Source organism: Amphiura filiformis, chromosome 15, assembly GCF_039555335.1.
Source record: "Amphiura filiformis chromosome 15, Afil_fr2py, whole genome shotgun sequence".
NCBI classification, from domain to species: Eukaryota; Metazoa; Echinodermata; class Ophiuroidea; order Amphilepidida; family Amphiuridae; genus Amphiura; species Amphiura filiformis.
Genome location: NC_092642.1, coordinates 12,886,287 through 12,911,381, shown reverse-complemented (window position 1 = coordinate 12,911,381; position 25,095 = coordinate 12,886,287). Strand labels below are relative to the sequence as shown.

The window sequence follows — 25,095 nt, the reverse complement described above, 5'->3', positions numbered from 1 at the left end:
GTCGCCATGTCTTTGCCAGAAGTGAAATACACGCAGGTAATTCCTATATCTATTAAAACATATCCATAAAAGAATAATGTAATACCGGAAATTATTATAAACATTATGTTATTTTATTCTATTTTACTTCTGCATCTACAGATAAAGGTGGTAGTATTTCAATATCATATCATTTTTTCATTATAATATCAAATTAACCAGTGCAGTTCTGAAGGTAGAAGAGCTGATTTCTAGTTCCGGGTCGTATATTCAAATTATTAATGACTTTTTTCATAATCTATATGATTGTTTTTTACTTTGTGTTTAGCATGTTAATCAAATGAATACATAAATGCATCGAAACAAATTGTTACAAATACTGCTATTCAACATTATGTTATTTTTATCTCATTTTTGCATCTACAGTGGTTACGTAGTACAGTATTTAAATTGTAATTTTTTGTCTTTTTTATAATTCTCGGACGTGTATTAAAATTATTTTTGTCCTATGCTTTATGTCTAGCAATATAATAATATTAGCTAAAACATTTGATCATAATAATGCATCGAAACATATGTGACTGGACACTACGAATCAGCTGGCAATAAAGTCGGCACCCGGTCAATTTTGTTTTATTTCGTGTTTAGACAATATATATCATAAGCTTTAAAATAGTATATCACTTGACTTCCAACGATATCCAGAAGCGGGGTTAAGGTTTGTTGAACTCTGCTCCTTCAACAAAAAGGTACATTTTTCGGTTCTACACGTGTCTCTTTTTCCACATTGCTTGTAATAAAGTCATAATTGGCGGTCATTTCCAATCATCCCCAAGTCAACGAGGTTCAGGAATGTCCTCTCATTGTCATTGTTGGTTATACATACCTAGACAAAATACAATGCAATTGTAACCCTCCACTTGAATAGGATTTAGCCAAAGCAAACAAAGACTAGATCTATTTAATGATTCTATACGTAGAAGATTATTATCCTCTTCAACAATAAGATTATTGAGTGGTTTAAAGGCAATCAAATGAGAAACATGTCGCGCCTAATTGAGACACATATGAATACGACCTTCACTTACATTTTGCACTCTATCTCAGAATATAATTTGCCGAGGTTACGGCTCATTAGCATATTGTTAGACCAATTTGCATTGTAAACGGTCGTATCGTGTATCGTATTATACGTGGTAATGATCCGAAATATGTTTTTGTTTTTTATGAAATTCATTCAAAATGAGAGCGATTATATTAAGGTGACCTGATATATTTGGAAAATCATATTTGCTTCCCATGTTGTTTTATTCTGGTTAACGATGCGTAACTCTAATTCTTATTTTATAGATGAGTTGATCTCAATGTTTATCAACAAAGGCAAGGGACTGGTATATCGATATGCTAGAGCGAACTGCATACAACCACTACACAGTTCAATAGCTTTATTGTAATATGCGGGGGTTTTTTTAAAGCACGGGCCCTGAACAAAATATGATGCGGAAATCATATTCTTCAAAACATACGTATAACTGAAAATGTCATCGCTTTCAAGCACTCATGCAAAATAACATGTAAATGTTTTTATTTAATATGACTAATTCCTTATGGAATTACCGACATTCATACAGCGTGATATTGGTAGTCTATTGTGTTTTAATTATTAAATGAAAAACAGCATGATCATGTAATATATTGATTTCAAGTAAAGGACCCTACTGTTCTCAGTACCATATTGTAATTAGAAGTTCCAACTATGTGTATTTCCGAAGATATCATCAAAAAACGTAGTATACCACAGTTGAGACTACTTCGACTGTTTTTTGATGATTTCTTCGGAAATATACGGATTTGGAACCAAAATCTGCATTGTGATGGGGGTAGAATGGGGGTATGAGGTTAATCAGGTTACCCACCTTTAAGCTATAGCTCTTACCAAACGTAATACTAAAAGTCGATCGATACATGTTGAAATCAGCACAAATCAGAGATACACATTTTTGTTATGAAATTAATTTTCTCAGTCAAATATAAAGCAATAATTTATTTTTTCCCTTCAAAAATGTCGGTTAAAAAAGTGCTTGGATATACATTTACCAAAACCATTCTGGAGTGAAATTGTGTCTTTTAGTGTAAGATTTTTGATTTTAATAGGCCTTAACTTCGGCCACGAGGTTTTTTCGGAATTCATTTTTTAGCGTTTCAAACTAATACAGTTTGCTAAAGAAAGATATTTCCCACCTCAGTAAGACACATTATTTTATTTCAAGTATAACATGTATACTAATTAATATGTCAATCAATAACCTGCCAATCATCCTTTGATCTAATTGACGGTCTCCGCGGAGCCGCGGATTATAGTGATTAATCAACTATGAAAAGATTGTTGATTCATGTTATGTTGGCTTTTAATATAAACTTGCATCATGACTTTCTAGGCTGTATCTGAAATTTCTAACATATATGCTGTGCTGATATAATAAACTAAACTAAACTTCTGAGAAAATGTGTAACTAGATTCAAAACTCTAATGCAACTTCTTGCCTAAAGAGTCCGATTAAAATTACAATTAAAATGAACTAGAAAACTCCAATGCAAATATAAAAGATAAATTTAATTTAATTAGCTGAATATCTCCAATGCAATTTCTTACCGAAGTAGTCATTTCAACATGTTTAACTAGTATATAACTCTAATGCAATTTCTTGCCTAAAGAGTCTGAGTGAATGAAAATGTCATTAAATAAAATTAAATTTAAGGTAAAAGAACTCTGATGCAATTTCTTGCCTTTAGAGTAATGACGATTCGAAAAAAAGATATACACACGATTATTTTATTGTATTAAATAAATGCATGCGACATAGGACAAATGGGAACAAAGTCATTTCTCTTTTTGGAAGGTAGGGTGGTCCTGAAAAGGGCCTTTGGGTTTATTAAACAGACCTACTGTTTTCTGGCCTTGGAAGGCTTCCAGGCCGGGCGGAACGAAGGGTCCCGCTGATGATGCCACCACTGCTTGGTATTAACCAAACGGATAGTGGCTCACTAGACCAGCATTCCCGTCATTTTATAACGTGACTTTTTTGAGCCATAACTGAATATATAGCTATATAAAAAAATATATACAGTGACATAAAATATCGTATGAATAGTGCATGTGACTGGATTGTTGTTGTTGTTTATTGTTTAAAATGTTAATAAAAATACGAAAAAGCATAAAACCAAGGTTGCATAACAGGCACGAATGATCACACTTTAATAAAAATTACAATGTCTATAAAATCAAAGTGGGACATTTCCGTTTATTCCGCAGCATCGGTTATACGTACCAGTATTTAAAACAAAATAAATATATCAATATTGATGGACTGATTGATTGATTGATTGATTGATTGATTGATTGATTGATTGATTGATTGATTGATTGATTGATTGATTGATTGATCGATACGGTGGAACTTGAGTCCATGCATGTTCCCTAAAACAGGCAAGAGTATCCCCTTTAGACCTACTTCCTCCGTCACTTGAAACCCTGGATCCACCTCTCTTGACGGGCCCAATCAGGGCTTCCTTGCTTACAGGGACTACTATCTTAAATCCGCCTGTGTTAAATATATCGAATGGTTACATGTGTAATTCTTGCCGGCCCTAGTCAGGAGTGTTAATATTTCCTAATCAGGTGCCAAAAGTAGACTGCCCCGCGTTACATAACAACACCACAGGTGTTCCACTATAGGCGGAGCTTGTCCTATGCGTATAACTCTCGTTATCTGATTGGGCAAGTGAATGCCACATTCGAGCCCTTAGGCGGTTGTTTGATGACATGTAAAACTGGGTCGTTTTAAAGAAAAGTTTAACAATGATGGCGCTATTTATCTAAAATCTTGTTTGCATTTTTACAAGGGGTAGACACTTGTAAAATAGTATTAGAACATCAGCAAACAGACTAATAAATGACAAGTTAATTTTCAAAAAACTTTTTACCATGAAATGTAAGGTATAACTCATTATTATTTGGCTAATTTGAATTCAAAATATATGTAAATAGCGCCCTCAATTTGTACCCAAATGTACAGTTTATAGAATTAAAATTACCACAATAAAGCAGAAAAAGATGAAAATTTGATATCGAAACCAAAATCTATGTTAAAAATTGTTTTAAAATATATATGTATATAGAGTGATGATATTAGTGAGATAGCTGTTGGTATTGTTCAGGTCTAGAATTGTACATTATAATAATGTTTTGTTAGCAACATTAATAAATGATCCCATCAAACATATAAGAGCGCAAACCCGGACCCCAAAGTGATTTGAATGATTTATCCAATTCGTGAGAGGTGCGTCTTTTATTTTGTAAAGTATTACCCTTTGCAAGTTTTTGCTTTCGTTTTTGTTGTTGTTGTGTGAAGATAATTTCGTTATATAAACTGTTTTGCTTGTAACGTTGACAATAATATAATATTCTTGATCGTAGCACCGCGTACAACTTAAGTGTTCGCATACCAAAGAGGTAAAATGTAAAAGGGCAATTAAAGCATAACACCAATGTCACATAACACATAGGCCTACCATGATACAACATTTTTTCCATAATAATTTGTTGGGTCATTTGCTGGCTAAATTGCTGGCTATAAATTGCTGGCTACATTTCAACCTTTTAATTCGTGCTACCGATGTGATTTGAATTTGATCAAATTAATTGTTGCTACCGATCACCGTCTGTGCTCTCCGTCACCATTTTCTGTGTGCGTCGTGGTATAACAACTCCCGCATCTGCTTATACTGCAACAAGCTCCTCGTCGGGTTTTATAGTTGCAGTCGCGGTTCAATATTACTATGTCTTCTCCAGAAGTGAAATACACACAGGTAATTCAAATATCTATAAGACATATCCATATTTTATTTTATTTTTCATCTACAGACAAAATAGTTGGTAGTATTTCAATATCATATCATTTTGTCATTTAATATGATGGGAAATTAAATCATTGCAGTTTTGGAGCCAGAATAGCTGATTTCTAATTCTTGGACGTGTATTTGAATTATAGTTTTCCTATTTTTCCATAATCTATATGATTTGTTTTGTTGTGTGTTTAACAAGATAATCTCACATTTATATCAGTTAAAATGTTTGATCATATTATAATAATGCTTCTAAATATATTATTATTAAGGAAAATTTTCATTGAAACAAAACCAAATAATTTACTCACTATTGACGCTTTCGCCTATCATGTTCGATAGGCATCATCAGAATGATGATGGCTGATCCTTACTTCCGGTTGGACGTATCCCGACTGTAGAGGGTGTATTTACAGCCAGGAGAGGATCATACGCGTGACTCAGGTAGTGGGCCCCCTCGTCTCTGTTCATGACGTTGGTTCCTCTTCTCCTGCTCCATATTGATTCTTCGACATGTCTTGCGTTAGTATCACACTCCTTGCAAAGAACAGGAAGTGAGTTCCAGAGGCGTGGACCAGGCGTTGTACTTGATGGATCGTTAAGTACACGGTACATGATAGCCATTGCTGGGTTGCAGGTTTTGTAGTGGATGAGATGTTCCGAGAGGTATTTTGGAGAACTACCATGTAGATTTTTGAACACTACTAGCAACAAATGGGAACCGTTTAGAGAAAATGGCGAGAAGAATTGAGTTCGTATAATCAACTTAAAACAAAACGAGTGACTGTGATATACCTCCGAATTCTGTACATACTGCAGTTACTGTTCATTTTCATATACATAATACACAGTGCTCTCACCATTGACGCGTGACCTCTACAAACAGTGTATGTTATAGGTATAGGGCATTGCCTAGTTAACGTCACTGTGTGAAAAATAACCGGCCAATATTGTTTGTACTCTCTCAAATTCTAGAAAATATAGTTTTGTAACATGTCCTAATTTTTTAACTAATTTAGATGTTTGGAAATATTCGCATTTTGCTGTTTTATTAAGGAAGGGCACGCATGGCCTCCAAAATTCCCTTTTAGTGACTATCACTCACTTGTGGACCGCTCTCTTCCGAATCCGAAGGGCATTATGCTAAACCACTTGACGGATATGTTTTGTACTTGCTGTCAATCAAGAATAATGTATATATTACATGTAAGCTACAAACTGAGTAGGTGGGCATCTTCAAATGTTCGTACCTCCCTGATATGTAAGTGACAAATAACAGCAAAAACAACTCCCATATCTGTCCATAACTTTGGTCAGTGGAGCGAGCCAGGGGATTTTAAGTGGGTGAGTATTGATTGGCAAGTGCCATATTTGGGCATAAGTGCAGTCCATTATTCAATGTGGAGGATGGGCGCGGGCTGGGCTAGACTTTAGCGATTGATTTTGCTGGTTTAAGTTTAAGTACTGTAAATGTCGAATCATGTTTGCTGTGCAATATAACTGCACTATGATACTTATGATTCTGATATGAAAGTACACTGATTTATGAGTGGTTGTACATGATCTGTCATAGACATTGCTTGGTCGGAGACAATTCCTAGGTTCTAAATGTGGTCGAAGATGATCTTATGGCCGATAAGACGATCATGCAACAAAACCATTCTAGTAAAATTGAATGTGCATTACAAACGGTTTAGAAAGATCTCGTGGTCTACTCTACCGTGTCGAAGGCGGAAGAATGACCGAGAAGCAATACAAAACAGGTCTGCCGACATGGCTTTCAAAATGTTTTATATTGACCCTAAGCACAGCAGTTACGGTACTATGCTGATACACATTTATAAAACCTTAATACGTACTTGATCATAAGGTTCATGCTATAATGATATAGGTGCGTGTGAAGACAAATCACCAAATACGTATACAATGTGCATGGTTTGTGAGTTTAAATTCTAGTTAAGAGAGCAGTGAACAGCTTTATTCATTTATAATCACCAACTTACAAAATTATTTTCTAATTGCGCACAGATTTTTATCAACAATGAGTTTGTTAACTCAGTGAGCGGCAACACATTCCCGACTGTTAACCCTACTACTGCTGAGAAGATTTGTGATGTTCAGGAAACAGATAAGGTAAAATAGAGATATTGCGATGTTACATACATGGTGCGTAGCACGTACGTTAGCCCGTTGAAAACGGTGTTAAATATTGCTAGTCTCGGTTCCAATCCGGATTGTGCTCAGGGGCGAAGCAAGCGCACCAGGGGCCATGGACAAGGAGCAGTACGGGCCATTTTAACCAGGGCGGGATTTACCTTATGGAGACCCTGGGCCAGGCCAAAATTGGGAGGCCCCGAACTCACGTGCCGAGGAAGGCATGTGCACTCAAGTCCGCTGACAAGTTTGGTTTACGTATAATATAGATGGGGACTAACATATTTTGTTCGGATGTTAGTAGGACATTGTGCGCGCAAAGCACGCGAAAAATTCAATTTCAGACTATTTTAGCTCCATATCAACATGAATTCTGTTATTTGAATGCGCGCGAAGCGCGGAAAATTTTAAAATTTTGGCCCAAAACATGTTGTTATTGGGGTTAAAAGAAAGATGCATATGGCAATTTGGGGGGCCCTGGTCCCGGACCCATCTGGCCCAGTGGTAATTCCGGTCCTGCTCTTCATTATCAGCCCTTATTTAATTTTCGCTTTTGTGCTCGGGGCATCTGAACCCTCGGGGCCTATAGACTTCGTCCACCCTGTCCCCCGCTTGCTACGCCTCTGATTGTGCTCATTCGTCACGAAGGAGAACAAGGCGGCTGGAACAAAGACTGTAATATCTCTGCCTAATTCAAACAGCATGGTTTTGATTTTGACTAAAAACCAAGGTTAACATGCTGCTTAAACTTAATTGTATTTCTGTGCTCCCCAAATAGTATAGTTGCCCAAAACATATATTTTGGTAGATTAAAGACCACTACACCTATGATGACTTTACTTTCAAAATGACACGTTGTATGAACTTCGATATGTCGTCATTAGGTTTCACTGCCTGAACACAATTGATCATGTCTCACCTCCTTTTGCAACCAAATCGACGGTAATAACTCTTGTAGTGAGGGATCAGCATTTACCCACAAATTTACCTCAGGCAAAATCACTTCCTAGGGAACTAAATACCACACAAGGTCATTCTTATGTAACTCATTTTTGTCATATACTGCTTCTAGCTGACCCCTGGGCCAAACTGAAAAACAGTGTTTACACTGAGTTTTGTTACCCAGGCAAAAGAAGTTTTAATAAATAATAATAAATAAATAGCTGTAATGACAGCCTAGTGATCTGGTTAACCCATTAACAGATACCAACCTCAGGAGGGATTTCGATTTTTGATCAATTCTCTTTGTGAAACCTAATGGTAAAATCAGCACATTTCTACATAACACGTGCGTTTTATACGACGCTGGTTTCCGGTAGTATAAAAATCCCAACTCCCACTTAACAGCTGAACTATCAATTGGAAATTTTACTAACTTTCTTTTTGCACGCCCCATTAAGCTTCTGTTGAAATATACCAGTTGATGATTGTTATGATTGTAAATGTGTTTCGATTCATGTGAAATTAAAAACATACATGATCATGATTATTACTTTCAGTGAAATTTTACTTGTTGAAGTATTGTAAGGCCCATTCACTTTGCGCCGCAACTATTCAATTTATCGTTTCAAGTGAAATTAAACATACATTATTTGAATCATTACCTTCAGTGAACCTTTACTTGCTCATGTACTTTCTTTTCGTAACTCACACTACCTTTGTGCAGAAATATACATTCCAGGTGTGATCGCTACGTTTTCTATAGCTTCCACCTTTGTAATGTCGCATTGTTTTTACTTGGTACAAAAATGCAAAAAAGCAATCAATGTAGATATGGTAGAACTTGACGCCATGGATTTATCCTAAAAACACCGGACTGCCACCTTAAGGCACATATACCCCTTACTTGAATCCCCCTCTGTCTCTGTAGGGTTCCCTCTGTAACATTGCTGACAGGGCCCGTTTCTTTTAATCCGCCTCTGAATGCAATCGTTAAGAAAGTTAAGCTTACTAAATCAAATACTCGACGAGGTTTCACTGTGGTCAAGATAAACAGGTTCTTGAGATTTAAGACTTTTTTCATGTCTGACGATGTCAGTTGTGAGATTTTTGTGTGGTGGATTTAGGGCAAAGAAGAAATGAAGAAAAAATAACGGTCGATTTCAGTGATGCGCCCGGAGGCTTTGGGTCAAAATATTAAATTAAGATGGCCTAATAGTAATCATGATGGAAAAGAAACAAAAGACCTCATTTTAATTTATGTTTTAAATTAATAACACATTGTATGTTTCATTACAGGCTGATGTAGACTTAGCCGTTAAAGCAGCACGTGAAGCATTTAAATTAGGATCACCATGGAGGCGTATGGATGCCTCACAAAGAGGGCGCCTTATCAATAAACTAGCGGACCTGATTGAGAGAGATGTCAAATATATTGCGGTTGGTAGTTAGTTGAAGAATTGTTTTGTTTCTTTGTCTGCCGTTTGTAGTCAATGATAGCCTAAAGTTGGCTTCTTGCTTTGGTCTTCAAAATCAATATCTCCTTTACAACGTCATTCGTTTTCTATTGAATCTTGATTAATGGACTATGTCTTTTATAATGCCCAAGGTTGCGACTTATGATTATTCTGTTGGAGCAGGTGATTATGAGTTGTGGCTTTCTGACTCTCAACCCTCGATATATTGCAGCTGTAATAGTGTTTCATTTGAATGTTTGTTAGGGTGTTTATTTCTTAATAGGGGTGTTTTACCGTAAAACTTCGTCTACAAGCATATAGAGTGTTTTTGATGAAAGCTAAATCAATATGAAACACCCGTGAATATGCCAATACAATAGATTGGTTTACAATAGTACTTGTTTGTATATGCTTGTATCGGTAATGTATTTGCTCAAACTCCAAAATGTTATAATGCTGTCGATGGATGGGCTTGGATTAATATAGCCATCATCAAAAGTACTCTATATGCTTGTAGACGAGTATTTTATATTTATTTTACTCTATTTAACACCCCAAGGGCGTTGCATTTTCTTTCCAAAAGGGGCGTTTATTAGAGGTCATTTTTAGAACGATAATTCCTATCATTAGGTAAGCTTCAAACTTGCGCGATATGACGAACTATGAACTTAGGATCAATGACTTCCGCTTCACTTCCGGGTTTACGATGAGACTTTCGCCAACTACCGACGCCATTTACGATCGTGTGTACACCGTGGTAGGCTTCCTACACAAGATAGCATGGAAAATTCAGCATTTTAAAAACATGTTGGTTCAAACAATGGGTGCGCGTTTAATAGAAGGAGACGACTAATAGAGTAAATTCGTTCGACTGTTTGCTTGTTTTTGTTTTTGTATAAGCAACTACAGATTAGCCAAAATGATGGATAGGCATCACTCGTCCTAAGTCATATTATCTTATTCCAGCTGCGATGACACCTCTGTCACCTTCGAAGAGGTATTAGAGTGGTTTGATAATGATCTGTTCAATTCCTATCAAATCAAGGTTGTATTGATTGCAGATCTATAATTATTTGCGCCATAGTATCACACAACCGAACCAAAAACAGTAAATGGAATTTGTCCAACGTCACCTCACGAGGTGTCACTGTAGCTCCGGGCTGTAGATGGAACGTATAATAACATTGCTAAATTCCTTATTATGTGTTCCAGGCACTCGAAACATTAGACAACGGCATGATTATTGGGACATCATTCTGCAAGACAATAGGAGCTGTAAAAGTATTGAGATATCTAGCAGGATGGGCTGATAAAATACAGGGCAAAACTATTCCAATTGGTAAGACTGCGTTATTTGAGCCACAAGTAGGCGTCATTGCTCTGTATAATCACAGTATCTGCAAATAAAGAAAACATGCAAATAATCTGGAAATCAGTCAGTTCCCAGCAAACGCAAAACATTTTACGTTTAAACATTTTTTTAAACTTGCTACAAACATTTTAACATAATTTTATTAACCTTTTGACGAAATTTGTAAAATGATGTTGTAGTGTTTTTTTTCGTATCGTATAAAACGTTTGAAGAATGTTTTCATGACTTATTTAACCCGATATTTAAATGTTATTAAAACTTTTTGATGAAACCAAATAATAACACGTTTATAATGTTTAAAAACGTTTTTGTGTTTGCTGGATATTGCACTTTTATTCGGAAAACATAGAGTGCTGAGATCCTTGATCACCATAACTGAACTCCACCCAGCGATATGGTGAAGTAAACCTATACATGAATGATTTGAGTAAACCTAGTGATCACACAGACAACAAAGGCAGTAGCGTAGCCAGCGGGGGGGGGCATAGTGCCCCTGACAAAAAAAAAAAGGAAGAAAAAAGTGCCCATTTGACAAAAAATGAAAGAGAAAATCAGGAGGGCAAAGGAAAAGAAAAAGGGCAAGGAGCACCTTTTTTAGCAAAATTCAGGGCCAAAATAGTGTAATACACAAAATTTTTCCACGCTACGCGCACATTGTAACAATATAGCCCTTTTCAGCCGGATAATGGGCGAAAATAATGTAAAATACAATAAGGCCTTTTTCGGGAAGCTCGAAGACATACAGTCTCTATGTATTGTATGATGCAACTGCAATTTTTTCGTCTGTGCCCCAAAATTTTATTTTGCTCCTCTGACCAAGAAAGCTGGCTACGCCCCTGAGCAAAAGGTGAACAATATTCGTCATCCGTAAATCTATAATCCACATTACGAGACAAAAACAGTAATCACTGATATTTCATATTAATTTTATTCAGATGGTGATTTCTTTTGTTACACCCGCTACGAACCAATTGGTGTAGTCGGTGCCGTAATACCGTGGAATTTTCCCGTTCATCATGTCGCAAGCAAACTAGGAAACGCTTTGACATGTGGCAATACTATTGTTGTAAAGCCCGCAGAGCAGACCCCATTGACGGCTCTCTATATTGCATCGCTAGTGAAGGAAGTGAGTGTGTGGCAACTTACCTTATCTTTAGAGTCAGATTTAATTATTTCACTGTGGCGTACCGCTAGGGGCTATTCTGGGTCCAAAATAATGTATCGTCGCCCTAGTGCGACCATTTCATAATTCACATTTTAAACCAAAATCAGCTCCGTTTTGCCAAGTTATTGATCAAACGAAACATACTATTATGTTTAATGGTCATTATTTATATTGGCTGCTGGTGATACAGGAATAGACATTATTCATAAATTATGCCGAAGGATCTGGGAATCCGAATGTGTACCAGAGGACTGGGTCAATCATTGTCCCCATTTTCAAAAAGAAGGACAAATTAGACTGTGCCAACTATAGAGGCATAAGCCTACTAAGTCTCTGCAGCATACTTCACAGCCGGATGAAAAAGCAAACCGAGGAGATACTCTCCGAATCACAAGCAGGGTTGGGTGGTTTAGACCAGGCCGTAGCACTGTTGACCAGCTTTTTACACTAAGACAAATAACAGAAAAATACACTGAAATAGACAAGGCGCTGTATCTCTGCTACATAGATTACCAGAAGGCCATTGACACCGTGTGGCAAGATGGACTATGGGCAGCAATGAAGCACCTAGGTTACCCGGACAAGATAGTTCGACTCTTACAGGCTTTGTATGGCACATCAAAAAGTGCAGTGAGGGTGGACAAAGATATCACATAGTGGTTCAGGACTGCCACAGGAGTAAGGCAAGGTTGCATCCTATCGCCACAGTTATTCAACATACTGCTGGAATTAGTCATCAGTTTAGCAATCCAGGACCTGGACACTGGCATCAAAATCCAAGGCAAAACCCTCAACAACCTGCGGTTTGCCGATGACATTGTTTTAATGGCAGATTCAGAGGAAGATCTTCAATCACTTGTAACTCTAGTCCACACTCAAAGCAAGAAATTTGGTCTCACTATAAATAAGGGGAAAACTGAAGTTCAGATCATCAACAAAGTCAGCCACCCAATAACCATCTTCATAGAAAGTGACCAACTGAAGCAAGTCCAAACCTTCACCTACCTGGGAGGAGTTATCACAGAGAATTCAACCAGTACGGAAGACATCAAACGGAGGATTGGACTGGCAATGGGAAGCATGCGGAAGTTGACCACAATATGGAAGTCAAAAGAAATTAGTATCAACACAAAAATGGAACTCTACCAGGTGCTAATATTGTCAATAGCAACATATGGGGCAGAAGCTTGGACGCTCAAGAAAGAGACGAGAAGAGATTGTTGGTGTTTGAGATGTCTTGTTTAAGGTGGATAATGGGAGTCTCCAGAAGAGATAGGCTACGGAACACATCAATAAGAGAGGCAACAAGCAACCAGGTCACAATACTAGACAAAATCAAAGCCAAACAACTGTTCTACTTTGGACACATCGTACGGATGCCAAATGACAGATACCCTAAACATGCCCTTGAAGGTAGAATACCTGGACACAGGCCAAGAGGTAGACCCCCAAAGCGCTGGCTTGACAACATAAAAAGCAGCTGCCAAGAACTTGGGGTTACATCAATCTACAATGCAAGGAGTATGGTCACAAACAGAGGCATATGGACTTCCATGGTGAAACGGCTGCTAGCTCCAAGGTTCCCTGGATCCGAGGGAGGAAAGCAATAATGCACTTATCAAATGCAACCCCGGCCCCTGGGGACCCGGGGATGGCCGGGTCGTGGGCCGTGGATTTTGGGTTAAAAAGTTCAAGTCACGGGTAAACACCCGGCCAGTCCCGGACCCATCCGGGCAAAACTCTCAGCCACTCCCCGGCCCTCCCGGGCGAACATCCGATGCAAGCCGCTGCAAACCCCGGGTATTCCTCGGCCCAAGTTCCCGGCTCTGAGCATCGGATATAGGTCTGGATCTTACAATCGCGGCAATTTTTATATTATACACATATAATTATTTTTTTAAAGAAGAAAAATACAGCTCGAGAATTTATAAAGAACATGTACACTACATATATGTAGTATAGTCTTCCATTAAGTATTATGGCCATGTAGCAGTCGATCGCAGATGTCACAAAAGTATCATGGATTCTTTTATTATCACGGTCAGTTTTGTTTTTGAGTGTAGGCCAAAACCTTAAAATATTTTAACACTTTAGCGTAAAAAATAGAGACCAACTTCATTTGGCATAAATAAGCGTATTTTGCATGATGTGCATGTCAAGAAGCCAGTGTGGTCTGGTTAAACATGCTAACTTTAGAGCCCCGCTAAATAGCAGATACATGCCCTACTGCAACATTTTGAAACTACAGCCAAGATTTTGTTTTTGGAATGGATTTTAATATAATTTATGAACAGTTACATTAATGTGGCGACTCAGTGGATAATTAATATACATCCACGGCTCAAGAACGGCCAAGTGATAGGATTCCCCGGCCCATAAAATGAAGGGCATCCGTACTATAAACCACAGCCATGTTCACGGCCCATTTTACTGGTTGGAAAACCCCGGGTACGTTATGACATAATCCCGGCCCTCGCCCGGGTAAAGTCCCAGCTCAGTTTCCCGGGGTTTTGGCCGACTCAACTCTTATACCAGTCCCGGCCTACACCCGGCTCCCCCCGGGACACATTTTGAGTCAAATCCCGGGTCACATGATGTCAAGTCCCGGACCATCCACGGGCCCCCAGGGGCCGGGGCTGCATTTGATATGTGCATAAGTCCAAGTCATTTATATTCAAAGAATGGTGAACAACCATTGTTGTGATACGTTTTTGTGTCTTTTACCCTTAGATGAACTCGAAATTAATACATTTACCGAGATGATATTGGTTTATTTTTTGTTTTTGTTGTTTTTGTTGTTTTATTTAATGCTACTTACAAGGGTTTGAGATAATACATTATGTAAAAAGACCCAATAGACTATTGAATTTGCATTTTTTTATCAAAATATCCAATGTTATACAAGTATTTGTTATCAATTTGATAGGCAGGCTTTCCACCCGGTGTGGTTAATATCATACCTGGTTACGGACCGACAGCTGGGGCCGCTATTGCTGAGCATATGGATGTGGATTTGGTGACATTTACCGGATCAACAGAGGTATAAAGAATTTACTTGTCTGATATAGGTACAGCAACAACTTTCAAATCGTTGTGAACACTGCATAGTGCCGAATACGCAAAATTGCAGTTCTAAGTAAACGGTGTTTGAAAATCTTGGTATCATTTCCTTGGTCCTTCTAAAAATTTAGTACATTCGTGAGCACTTATTTGAAATGTATATTATAGAAGTGAATGTACACAATTTATTGGCAATATACTCGCATGTTTTGAAACAATCAATATGTCCCCTCAAAACGCGTTTTAACAGCTATTCGGCTTTATGCTGTATCCAAAATGTCTCTACCACCGCGTAGAGAGCCGTGTTCGGGGTCGAATACGCATTCAGCTACGTGTAAACCATAGTACTCATTCTTGATTTGGGGCTTTCGTGTAGAAATCACTGGTTGTCCTAAGGCTAAGTAGACTTAAATTGGTATATAAGTTATAAATAGTCTTCCCTGTAATATTTAGCAAAAACTCGAGGATTTTAAAGCAGAAATAATAATATTAGCGTATATTTTGCGTATGATTTTCTGGGATTTTCCAATTTCAAGGGGGGCGCATTCACATTATTAAGCCATAGCGATATCATGTGGGCAATGTTTGTACTTATTTTGATATCACTGGAGATTTAATATAGAAAATGCGGGGTTTCCAATACTATAAAGATCCATCTGATTTGTACAGTTAAGTATACGATTCGTCTCTTTGCCGAATTCATTAATCGCACTTTAGGCGCGATTCGTCCAAATCAATATTTCAATATCTACGTCGGGAGTAAGATTTATCATTAATTTTTAAAAGATAACCTGAAACAAAATCATAAGCATACAAAAACTAATTTTGCTCAAAATTCTCGATTCGTCACTCTGCCGAATTCATAACGATATAAAATAGCAAAAAGAGAGAAAACAGTGCGTGCTGACAAAATTAATCTGAAATCAATGGCGTGTTGCTGTAAGTGTCCAGTGTCCGTAGTGACAGACTCCACCCACATGTACTAAAATGTCTATTATATCGTATTTATACCCGTTTTGCACCATTATATAACCCGGTATTTAAAGGTTTTCTGTAAAATGTCACGTGTTTGCTGGGTAGAGAATTACATGATACAATAGATAAATGGATATATTTTGGCAATTTAGAAAAATATAGGTGTTTTCGGTTTAAAATCTACCAAATTTATTATCTTTCCCTTTGCATAATATTTCACAAAAGCAAAAATTAAAAACGTGGATTTCACTATAAAGACTTACGATGGACTTCAACACTTCCTCCCTCTTCCTCAATGTTTAAAGGTCCGCCTTACTATCGGGTAAGATGGATCTACGAAATATTATTAAAGCAATTTTATTGTAAGTACATTAGTATGCCAGATGAAAAACTTCCATAACGGCCCGTTTCGCAGGATAGCGATTAATTGATTTCATATTTTCCCCCAGGTTGGTCATTTAATTCAGCAAGCATCCGGTAAAAGCAATCTGAAACGTGTGGCATTAGAGATGGGAGGCAAGAGTCCTAATATCGTGTTTGCAGATGCTGACTGTAAGCAACAATATATTATTATCTTTAATTAAGCTTTGTACCTATGAAACGAGATATCATAGATGGTGTAAACTATTCTTTATTTGAAATAATATCAAACACGAGACACTTAGATAACATTGTTATGAATATCGGTGGTTTTTAAGGTTTTGATCCTTTGTGGGGCCCATACTGCAATCTTTGACATTTTTACCTATTAGTTAATAACCATACATGACAGAGAAACCAAGCCATGCAATTTCTGAATCGTATAATCAGGCTTGGTTTAAACAAGATGTGAGCAATGTAAAAAAAATTGCATTTTTGCCACCAAAGTTCTTTGAGATCACTTTATGATTATTATAACTGGTTCTACCTCTAAATCACAAAAATCGCAGGAGATTGTAATTACTTTTAAATTTCAGACGTCTGGAAAAGGTTATTTAAATTATTAAGTTACTTAAGTTTTTTAGAATTTTGGTTACACAAATTCAATAATTTTGGTTTGCTTCCTTACATAATTCCATATTTCTCACTCATTCCGCATCGTCATAAATAACTAATATGTGACTTGCTACCACGAAATCAGCGCAATGTTGCAAGGTCTTAGTCACTCAAAACGCCCTGGTTACTGCGTTGGTGTTCACTCACCTGTTGAAGCCACTAAGTACATGAAGTATGTCTGGATGTCCGTTGTGAATGGGGGCACAATAGGCGATTCACGAAGGATAATACTACTGGCTTGTACAGGTGCGCGGCAAACAAAGAACTCAACGAAATGAGTTTAAAAGTCGCGGCGACTTTACGCTGATTTCGTGGTAGCAGGTCACATATATAATACAGGCTATTATATAATAATTCGTGTGACCTTTTTCATAGTCGACTAAGTCGACTTCACCCTAACATTGACTTTATTGAAAGTCAGAAGTAATCCGGTCTTTGCTGTTGATTGAACTAACGGAATGTCGAACAAGCTGAGGAATCGATTATAGATTTAATACCCTAAACCTCTCCGAACGATGGGTGTTGTCGCATTATTTGCAATGAAACGGTCGCTTGCCATTGTAAATAGGTCAATATATACAGTTTGACTTGAGCATGTTCAGCGTTAATTTGACGGTAAGCTTAAAACGCATTGAAAACGCGAAAACGCAGTCATAAATATCTGATATTAGTAAGTCTCCAAAACGAATGGTGCGAAAAAGAGATGTATTGACAATAACAAAGTATGTGCCAAACAAATTGTCTTTGGGCTGTTGCTTTCTTGAAATATCACCAAAAACATCAAATTTGGGAATAACTCCCAAAATTTAAAAACAAACATGAACCTTCCAAAATGAATACACATTCGCACTCGGTGGCCCGATCATAACCTAGCGCTGTGATTTGGGGTAACTCGTTGCTTCACCTCTCCAGTTACCTGTACTTAAAGTTGGCCTTAATTCCTTGATTTTAGTGGATTACGCCGTGGAGGTTAGCCACAAAGGGGTCTTCAATCATTCTGGACAGGTTTGCCTGGCTGCATCAAGAACATTTGTACAAGAGGAAATTTACGATGAATTTGTCAAGAAGAGTGTTGCAAGAGCTAAGAGGCGAGTTATAGGCAATCCGTACTTGGAAACAACAGAAGGAGGTCCACAGGTTTGTATATTAGAACTCTATATATCGCACAATACACTGGTACATTGGTACATTAAACGGCCATAATAAATGCTAATACTTACCATCAACATTTTGACATTTTTCATTAGCAGTTTTAATTACGAAACTTTGTTGATGATGCATATTGTAATTAAAAAAAACAATTATGCCCTTTAAACTACATACTAACAAATAAAATTATTTACTCATTTAAAGATAAACCAAGAACAAGTGGACAGAATCATGGATCTTATAGAAAGTGGGAAACAGCAAGGCGCCAAACTTGAATGCGGAGGAAACCGTTATGGTGACAAGGGATATTTTATAGAATCAACTGTTTTCTCAGATGTCAAGGATGACATGCGCATTGCCACAGAAGAGGTAATAAAATCGATTTTTGTTTATTTCTTCCATCATCCCATTCTCTTACATTTTCTTAATGCTTCATCATCTTTTCTCTCTTCGCGGTTTATATCTGCTTTGTCTTCTTGCCCTCTGCTTCGTCTCCTTTTTCTTCATCATCCTCCTCGTCATCTTCTTCGTCATCTTCTCGTCTTCTTCTTTGCTGACAATTTCAAACAGATTTTTACCTTTTAAATGAACCAATTGACCAATACAAAATTCGATAAATTAATTTTTGATTTGGAACCAGGTCGTAAAAGTCGTATATTACGCATCCCGTAAAGAAGCCCAATCGGGTCTGTTGGTTAATCACTGAGTTATTTAGAGTTCTTGTTCAAGACCAAAGGGAAAAGGTTTTCTACTGACAGTTTCGCCAGAAGACCTCTGGTTTTTTAACAGGGTTTTTGATGTTATTGATCCATATTGATGCTTTGGTTTTACTAAAAGCACTCCAGTTAAGTTGGTCTTGAGCAAAGGATCAGATATGTGCCTTGAAAGGAATGTTCCTTCGTCTCCGTTCATTGTGTTATCTCATCATCTATCGATCGAGGTACCATACTGATTATGTGATCCTTCTTGCCCTGTGGTTCTCTTCTCTATCATAAAATGTATTTAATTTCCCTTTAGTTTCCCTTATTCGTACCATGAACATGATGGCCTTTGCTGAAATTTGTTGAAATAAAACATGCGTTTCCAATGTAATTATTAATGAAGTCTACATATTCATGTATTGTTCTAGATATTTGGCCCTGTACAACAACTGATTAAATTCAATACGCTAGATGAAGTGTCAGAGAGAGCCAATAAAACAAGATATGGTTTAGCAGCTGCTGTATTTACCAAAGATATTGACAAGGCCATCTATATTGCAAACACTGTCAGTGCTGGTATTATATGGTAAGGGACTTAAACTTAACATGGATTCAATATTGGGCCTTTGCCGCGTTTGGCGTAAACGTGCCCCCTTTTTATCCCTTTTTATATTGCCGTACAAATAGTGTGATCCTATGGAAGAAACAGTCGTCATTTTTATTTTCTTTGGAATAATATAAGTAGAGAGCAATTGGGTAAGATCCTGTTTTAATTATGATATTATTAACATTTAAGTCACCCAGGAGGCTAAAATCTACATCCACATGATCATTTTGACCAAATTGCGTGTTTTTAGTAAATGTACTGATTTTGACCCAGGTCAAAGGTTATTTATACATTGCCTCTACATGACTCCTAATATAATGGCTGTCAAACAAAAGGAATATATATTTGTGTGTCCAAATTTCATAGGAAACCACCCTGGTCACTAACAGAGTTTGTGGTCACTTTGGTCACTTTAGTAACATTAAATGCACATGCTTTTAAAGTTAACTATTCGATCCTTACTATTACATGGATTCATATACAAAATCAGAATAATATGGTAGGCCTACATTGTTTAAGGATCATCCGTCACGATTTTTGCAAACTGACTAATACAACAATTTCATATCAATTTGTAAGCGCTCTTTAGCAAAGTCATAGTTCATTGAATTTACAACCGTATGACAAAACAGGCAAAATGGTAACCTTTTGCACAAGATTTGCAATTTAAAGAGAATTGACCATTGCTCATTCTAGTAACGCTAGTGTATGGACGATATAAGTGTGTGTTTTCATTTAATGACATAAAATTTGACAAATATTGTAAGGAACACTTGAGGTTTTGACTTTTAAAACCTACATTTTGGTCAAAAAATGTGCGTGGATAGGTAGTTTTCAACAGATTTACCACATTCGCCTTGCTATAACATTGAATTGCGTTATCTGTTGACCTAGCATGCCTATAGTGACGAAAAGTGTTTTTAAAGGTAAGTGTTAGCTTTCGTTTGATATAAAAAAAATTCTGATTGGATGAAGAGAACAGAGGCCCATTTCCAGCTAGAAGCTCCACAGCTCATACGATGCTATGCACTCAACCGTATAGTGTAATCAAAGACTGTGGGGGAGACAATTCACTGCTTGTTGTTCTCTGCTTGGAAGCTCTTGGACGAAAATGTGTGCTCAGGTGTACGTGTATGGAGGTGAAAACCGTGCGTAGATGGTTTATAAGAGAATCGGATTTTTTAATGTGACTATAAATTATGATAAAATGTGATAACATCGCCCTCTACCGTTGGTATTTTACAAGGGACGTTGTATAAGCTAGGTTCGTTAGTTTGAGAAAACCAAGATTAATTTTCGAACTCAAGTTATGTACGTGTGCTTGTGCACGCAAAACTGCACGATCCATTAAGAAAAATCATTTTTGTTGAACTTGTTCTACACATGCAGGGTTAATGTATATGGCGTAAAGGGTGGTCCTGTACCATTTGGAGGCTTTAAGATGTCTGGTATTGGTCGTGAAGGGTAAGTATATACATCTGGGTTTGGTTTTTTGTAACCTGGTAATCTGGTCCAAACGTAAACTGCGTTATCGTCGGTATCTACAAATAACTTATTTTGAGGTCTATGCCTACCAGAGTCAAACATGCCCTTGGTCCGAGGCTTCGGGGCGTAAGGAGGCCGGTCGAGTGCAGATCTGTCGGAGAACGCTTTTCAATACGGAATATATGCTAACCTCATCGTGACATCATCCAAGCAGCAAAGTTCATTTCCTATTGAAAAAGCGTTTTGCAGTCGACTATTCTCTAAGTCACAGAAAACCACATGATATAAGCCTATTCAACAATTATTGCTAATGTCACACAACCCACTCATTGATCAAATCACAATTATGCTGATAACTCATGGTGGTTTCGTGGATGTTTATCACTGTGTAATGGATCACGAGTTGCACCCAGCCCCACTTTCGATCATTTCCGTTTTTAAACAACTGACCAAACTCAATATCCTACACCTGGTCTTATGATTGCATGTAGGACCATGCAGCGAAGTGGTTACATAACTCCCTGGATCACGCACCTTTTGACATTGGTAGTACATGTCATAGACTTTGTGTTGCGATTAATTCGATCGTGGTGGAGAACTCAAAAGCGTGATCCAGTTGACATATAGTGATAATCGGATTATACGTAACGTCTTTATAATGATTATAATAGGACCAAGTAAATACTGCCCTCACAATATTAAGTTTCATCCCTTTTTCTTGTTTGCATGATTGTTTTATATTGCACGTGTTGATTCGAAATAAATAATGATGTTATACGCCTATGGTCAATGGTAAAGATTCAGAGTAGTAAAATGATCGTTTACTTTTTACTTTACAGAGGAGAAGATGGTCTCATGGAATATCTAGAAGTCAAAACGGTTAGTTTAACCTTACAGTTACTTAAAGAACTCGTCATGCTTTGTCATTAATTAACGAAAACATCTAATGTATTTGTTATTGAAAAAAATTATACGCGCATAACTTTGTAACATTAGGCTTGATACTGTTTGTAATATATATAGAATGAAAAAGAGGTCAAGAGTGAGATAATAAGATAAATCTTAATCTTAAAGATGGATGATCTGATCCACAGCCTCATCCCCGGTCTTTTTCTATCAAAATGCTGATTTTTGCATCAGAAGAAATCTCACATTTTTCTGATTATCCTACTGAAATTTTAGGACTCAAATACATTACGTTTAGATGTTATAAATGGAAAAGTGACAGTCTCATCCCCAGATGTGGTATACCACACATACCGTTCTATGGGCTATTGTAAAATGTGTTTTTTCTAATATCAAAATTGCTAGTACAATGTACTTCAAAATTTGTAATTTGATTATTTTGGTACAGGCCTCTATGCGCGGTACAGTCTCGTACAGAACACAAAGAAAATATCTGACCACCTACCTTTAAGATAATTCTGAAGAAGGTTGAACTTTGAAGAAGGAATTGAATGCCAACGCTTACTATTTTTGTTGTTGTTATTTTCAAACAGGTAATCATCAAACAACCAGGAGAATCCAACACGTAGTAGACGGATATAACAACAACTCTTAGATTAAATTGAACTGTTTTCAAAAGTATATTATAAGAAACAGTACGAAAATCGCAAACATAATAATTTCAATATTGTAGGCTTTATGCCCTATATTTATCGGTCTCGATATGAGACCATAGGATGATTTAAAGCCATATTAAAACATTTCTGTAAAAATAGATTACTATTTATTTTCCATAAAATGCTAGCTTTTACTGTCAGATATGTCCCTTTTATTTTTGAGCCGAACAAGTGAGGTAAAGCATAGAAAATTGAATTTACTACTAGCGCCCATGTATGTTACTCCCGCGGTTGTAATACGGTGCGATCCTCAGTGGGGGGTGGGGGTGTGTGGGGGTGTGTGTGTGTATGTGTATCCCACGTGTTCGACTAATATTTCCATCGTAATACTAATATAAATGTAAAAATTCAAATTCAAATTTAACTATGCACTTCTATGCAGCATAGCAAAGCATTGGTGTCATATTGTGGGATAGGCTTTTACGACGGGAATTCATAACAATTAGTAGGTTTTTAGCGGGTTCGCCGTGGGACTAGTTTAGAACTGTCAAGCTTTCGTCAGGAGTAGCTCTGACTTCTTCAGGACAAAGTACCTAAGAATGAGACATGTAGACCGCCCCTTGTCTACTGATGACTCTGAAAAGAGCCGTTTGCTGAAGACTGCCCTTGTCAACAGAAACTAGCAGATCTCGCCTATCTGCTGATTTTGTAAGTTTTGGTGGCTCTGAAAAGAGCCGTTCAATAAAGACATAATAATTAAAATTTGGATAACGTTATTATTTTGCAAAGAAAAAAATGAAAGCACTATACACATGTTAAGGGTGCAATAGAGGGTATCCGTGTTCTATAAGCTACATATCCTATCAACGACTGCTATACCTTCTTTGGGACTTTCAAAAGAAGTACCTGCATGTGCAACCATTGTTACATTTTAAATTTTGCAAATTCAGTTCGTGTCTTTTAGTTTGTGTTTAAAAACTAAACTGGCTTCAACTGGGTCTTCATTTTCACACATTTTAAAACTAAATTTTTACACAATGTTTGCTTCTGCTTTGGACATTCACGCGATATGTTTAAAACAATCGTTTATATAATACAATAATGGTGAAAACTTTTCAATGGCTTCAATTAGGCTTTCGTTTCACCAATTTTCGGCTTTTTCAAACTAAAATAGTACCCAATAATAGTGCTAAAATTGATCCACACTTGTTTCTCACTTCTATTGCCTCCGGACGCTGGTTGCCCTGATATGTAAGATTTGTAGCCCTTTTTGTACTTTTTAGCCCATTTTTGACCATTTTCGTCAAAGTTTTCCCCCTTAAAAGTTGTCTTTCCCCCCTTTGTCCACCCTCTGAAAAAGTGCTTGCTACGCCATTGCCTCTGAGGGGCCACAGACACTCTCAAATACCCTCTCTTCCCACACTTTTCTGATGGGGTCGACGGCCCTGCTGGTGCTACGTGGGACGGATTCGCCGGTCATTTGTCGGACGTTGAACGGATATATAACGCCTGCAGGATTATTCCACCGAATCCTCTACCGGACTGGTGATTTTTCCACCGGATAAAATATTTGGGTATACGGTGATGTACGTTGACCCAGTCCGTCATAGTGCGAGCCATAAGCATGATGCACTTGCTCATTCTTCCATTAGTTCGACAGCCAATCAATAGCAAAGACCGGATTACTTACGAGCAAACGGAATCCATCACTTGATGAAATATATTTCATCATAATATAGAATGTGACCCTTAATATTGAAATGCTCTGCCTTCCCATCTTGTCTGGTTTTAGGGACTGTGCAATAATTATGAGCCCTGGAGAGTGTAAAATTTACGGGAAAAAATTGGCAAAAAACAAGCCGAATATTGGCACACATTCATGGGGCGCCCCCCCGCCACGCTCTAAAAGACTTTACAGTACTAACATGACTAAACAGTACGGAAACGCCTAAATGTGCAAAATTATCATGTTCGCTGCGCTCGCAATATATACCTATATGTAAGTTGGAATCCCAAAAATTTGGCATGTACAAAGTTGGGAATGGCAAAGGTTTTATTTTTGGCATGCGAGAGGAGGGGGGACAAGCGTGGTTTTTTTGGCCAAGAGAGGGGGCAAGCGATCTTTGGCAGGCCATGTGTAAATTTTACAACAACCCGGCTCATTATTGCACAGCTCCTTATTGTTTCTTATCGTTGTAAATGGGTGCAGCCCGTCACTCAGGAGATATTTAGAAAACCCATTATTTGTCAATGTGGTTTTTGAATTATCGTTTCATGTGAAATTAAAATACATTAGTATGATTATCACTTTCAGTGAAATTTTACTTGTTGAAGAGAATTCTGTTTGTAAGGCCCATTAACTTTGTGTCGCAAAATGCAAGATGATGATCGTTATGATTGGTAAATGTGTTTTTTAATGTATCGTTTTATGTGAAAATGGTAATATATTGTCTGTGCAATCCTGTCAAATTCTTGTAGATCACCATCTGTGCTCTCTATGAACGCTCTTCGCTGTGCGCGTCGTTTCGTTTGGTACACTCTCAGAACATT

The 25,095-nt window shown here is 37.4% G+C and overlaps 1 protein-coding gene across 1 annotated transcript; it reads left to right on the top strand.

Annotated features, from left to right (window-relative positions):
* The first annotated feature begins 4,728 nt into the window (after positions 1–4,728).
* Positions 4,729–24,390, top strand: LOC140171273 (aldehyde dehydrogenase 1A1-like). The gene is made up of 13 exons (XM_072194503.1): positions 4,729–4,848; positions 6,913–7,017; positions 9,277–9,417; positions 10,647–10,773; positions 11,742–11,932; positions 14,898–15,011; positions 16,456–16,558; positions 17,994–18,178; positions 18,395–18,559; positions 19,320–19,477; positions 20,888–20,962; positions 21,823–21,862; positions 22,483–24,390. The coding sequence occupies exons 1-13, from the start codon at positions 4,819–4,821 to the stop codon at positions 22,516–22,518; spliced, it is 1,470 nt and encodes a 489-aa protein (XP_072050604.1). The 5' UTR covers positions 4,729–4,818; the 3' UTR covers positions 22,519–24,390.
* The last annotated feature ends 705 nt before the right edge of the window (positions 24,391–25,095 follow it).

Excerpts from the sequence above, each read along its gene's own strand:
- LOC140171273 (XM_072194503.1), top strand. The coding sequence starts at position 4,819 with ATGTCTTCTCCAGAAGTGAAATACACACAG. Across the intron at positions 9,418-10,646 it reads GAGATGTCAAATATATTGCG|GCACTCGAAACATTAGACAA; the intron begins GTTGGTAGTTAG and ends TATGTGTTCCAG. Across the intron at positions 20,963-21,822 it reads TCTGGTATTGGTCGTGAAGG|AGGAGAAGATGGTCTCATGG; the intron begins GTAAGTATATAC and ends TTTACTTTACAG.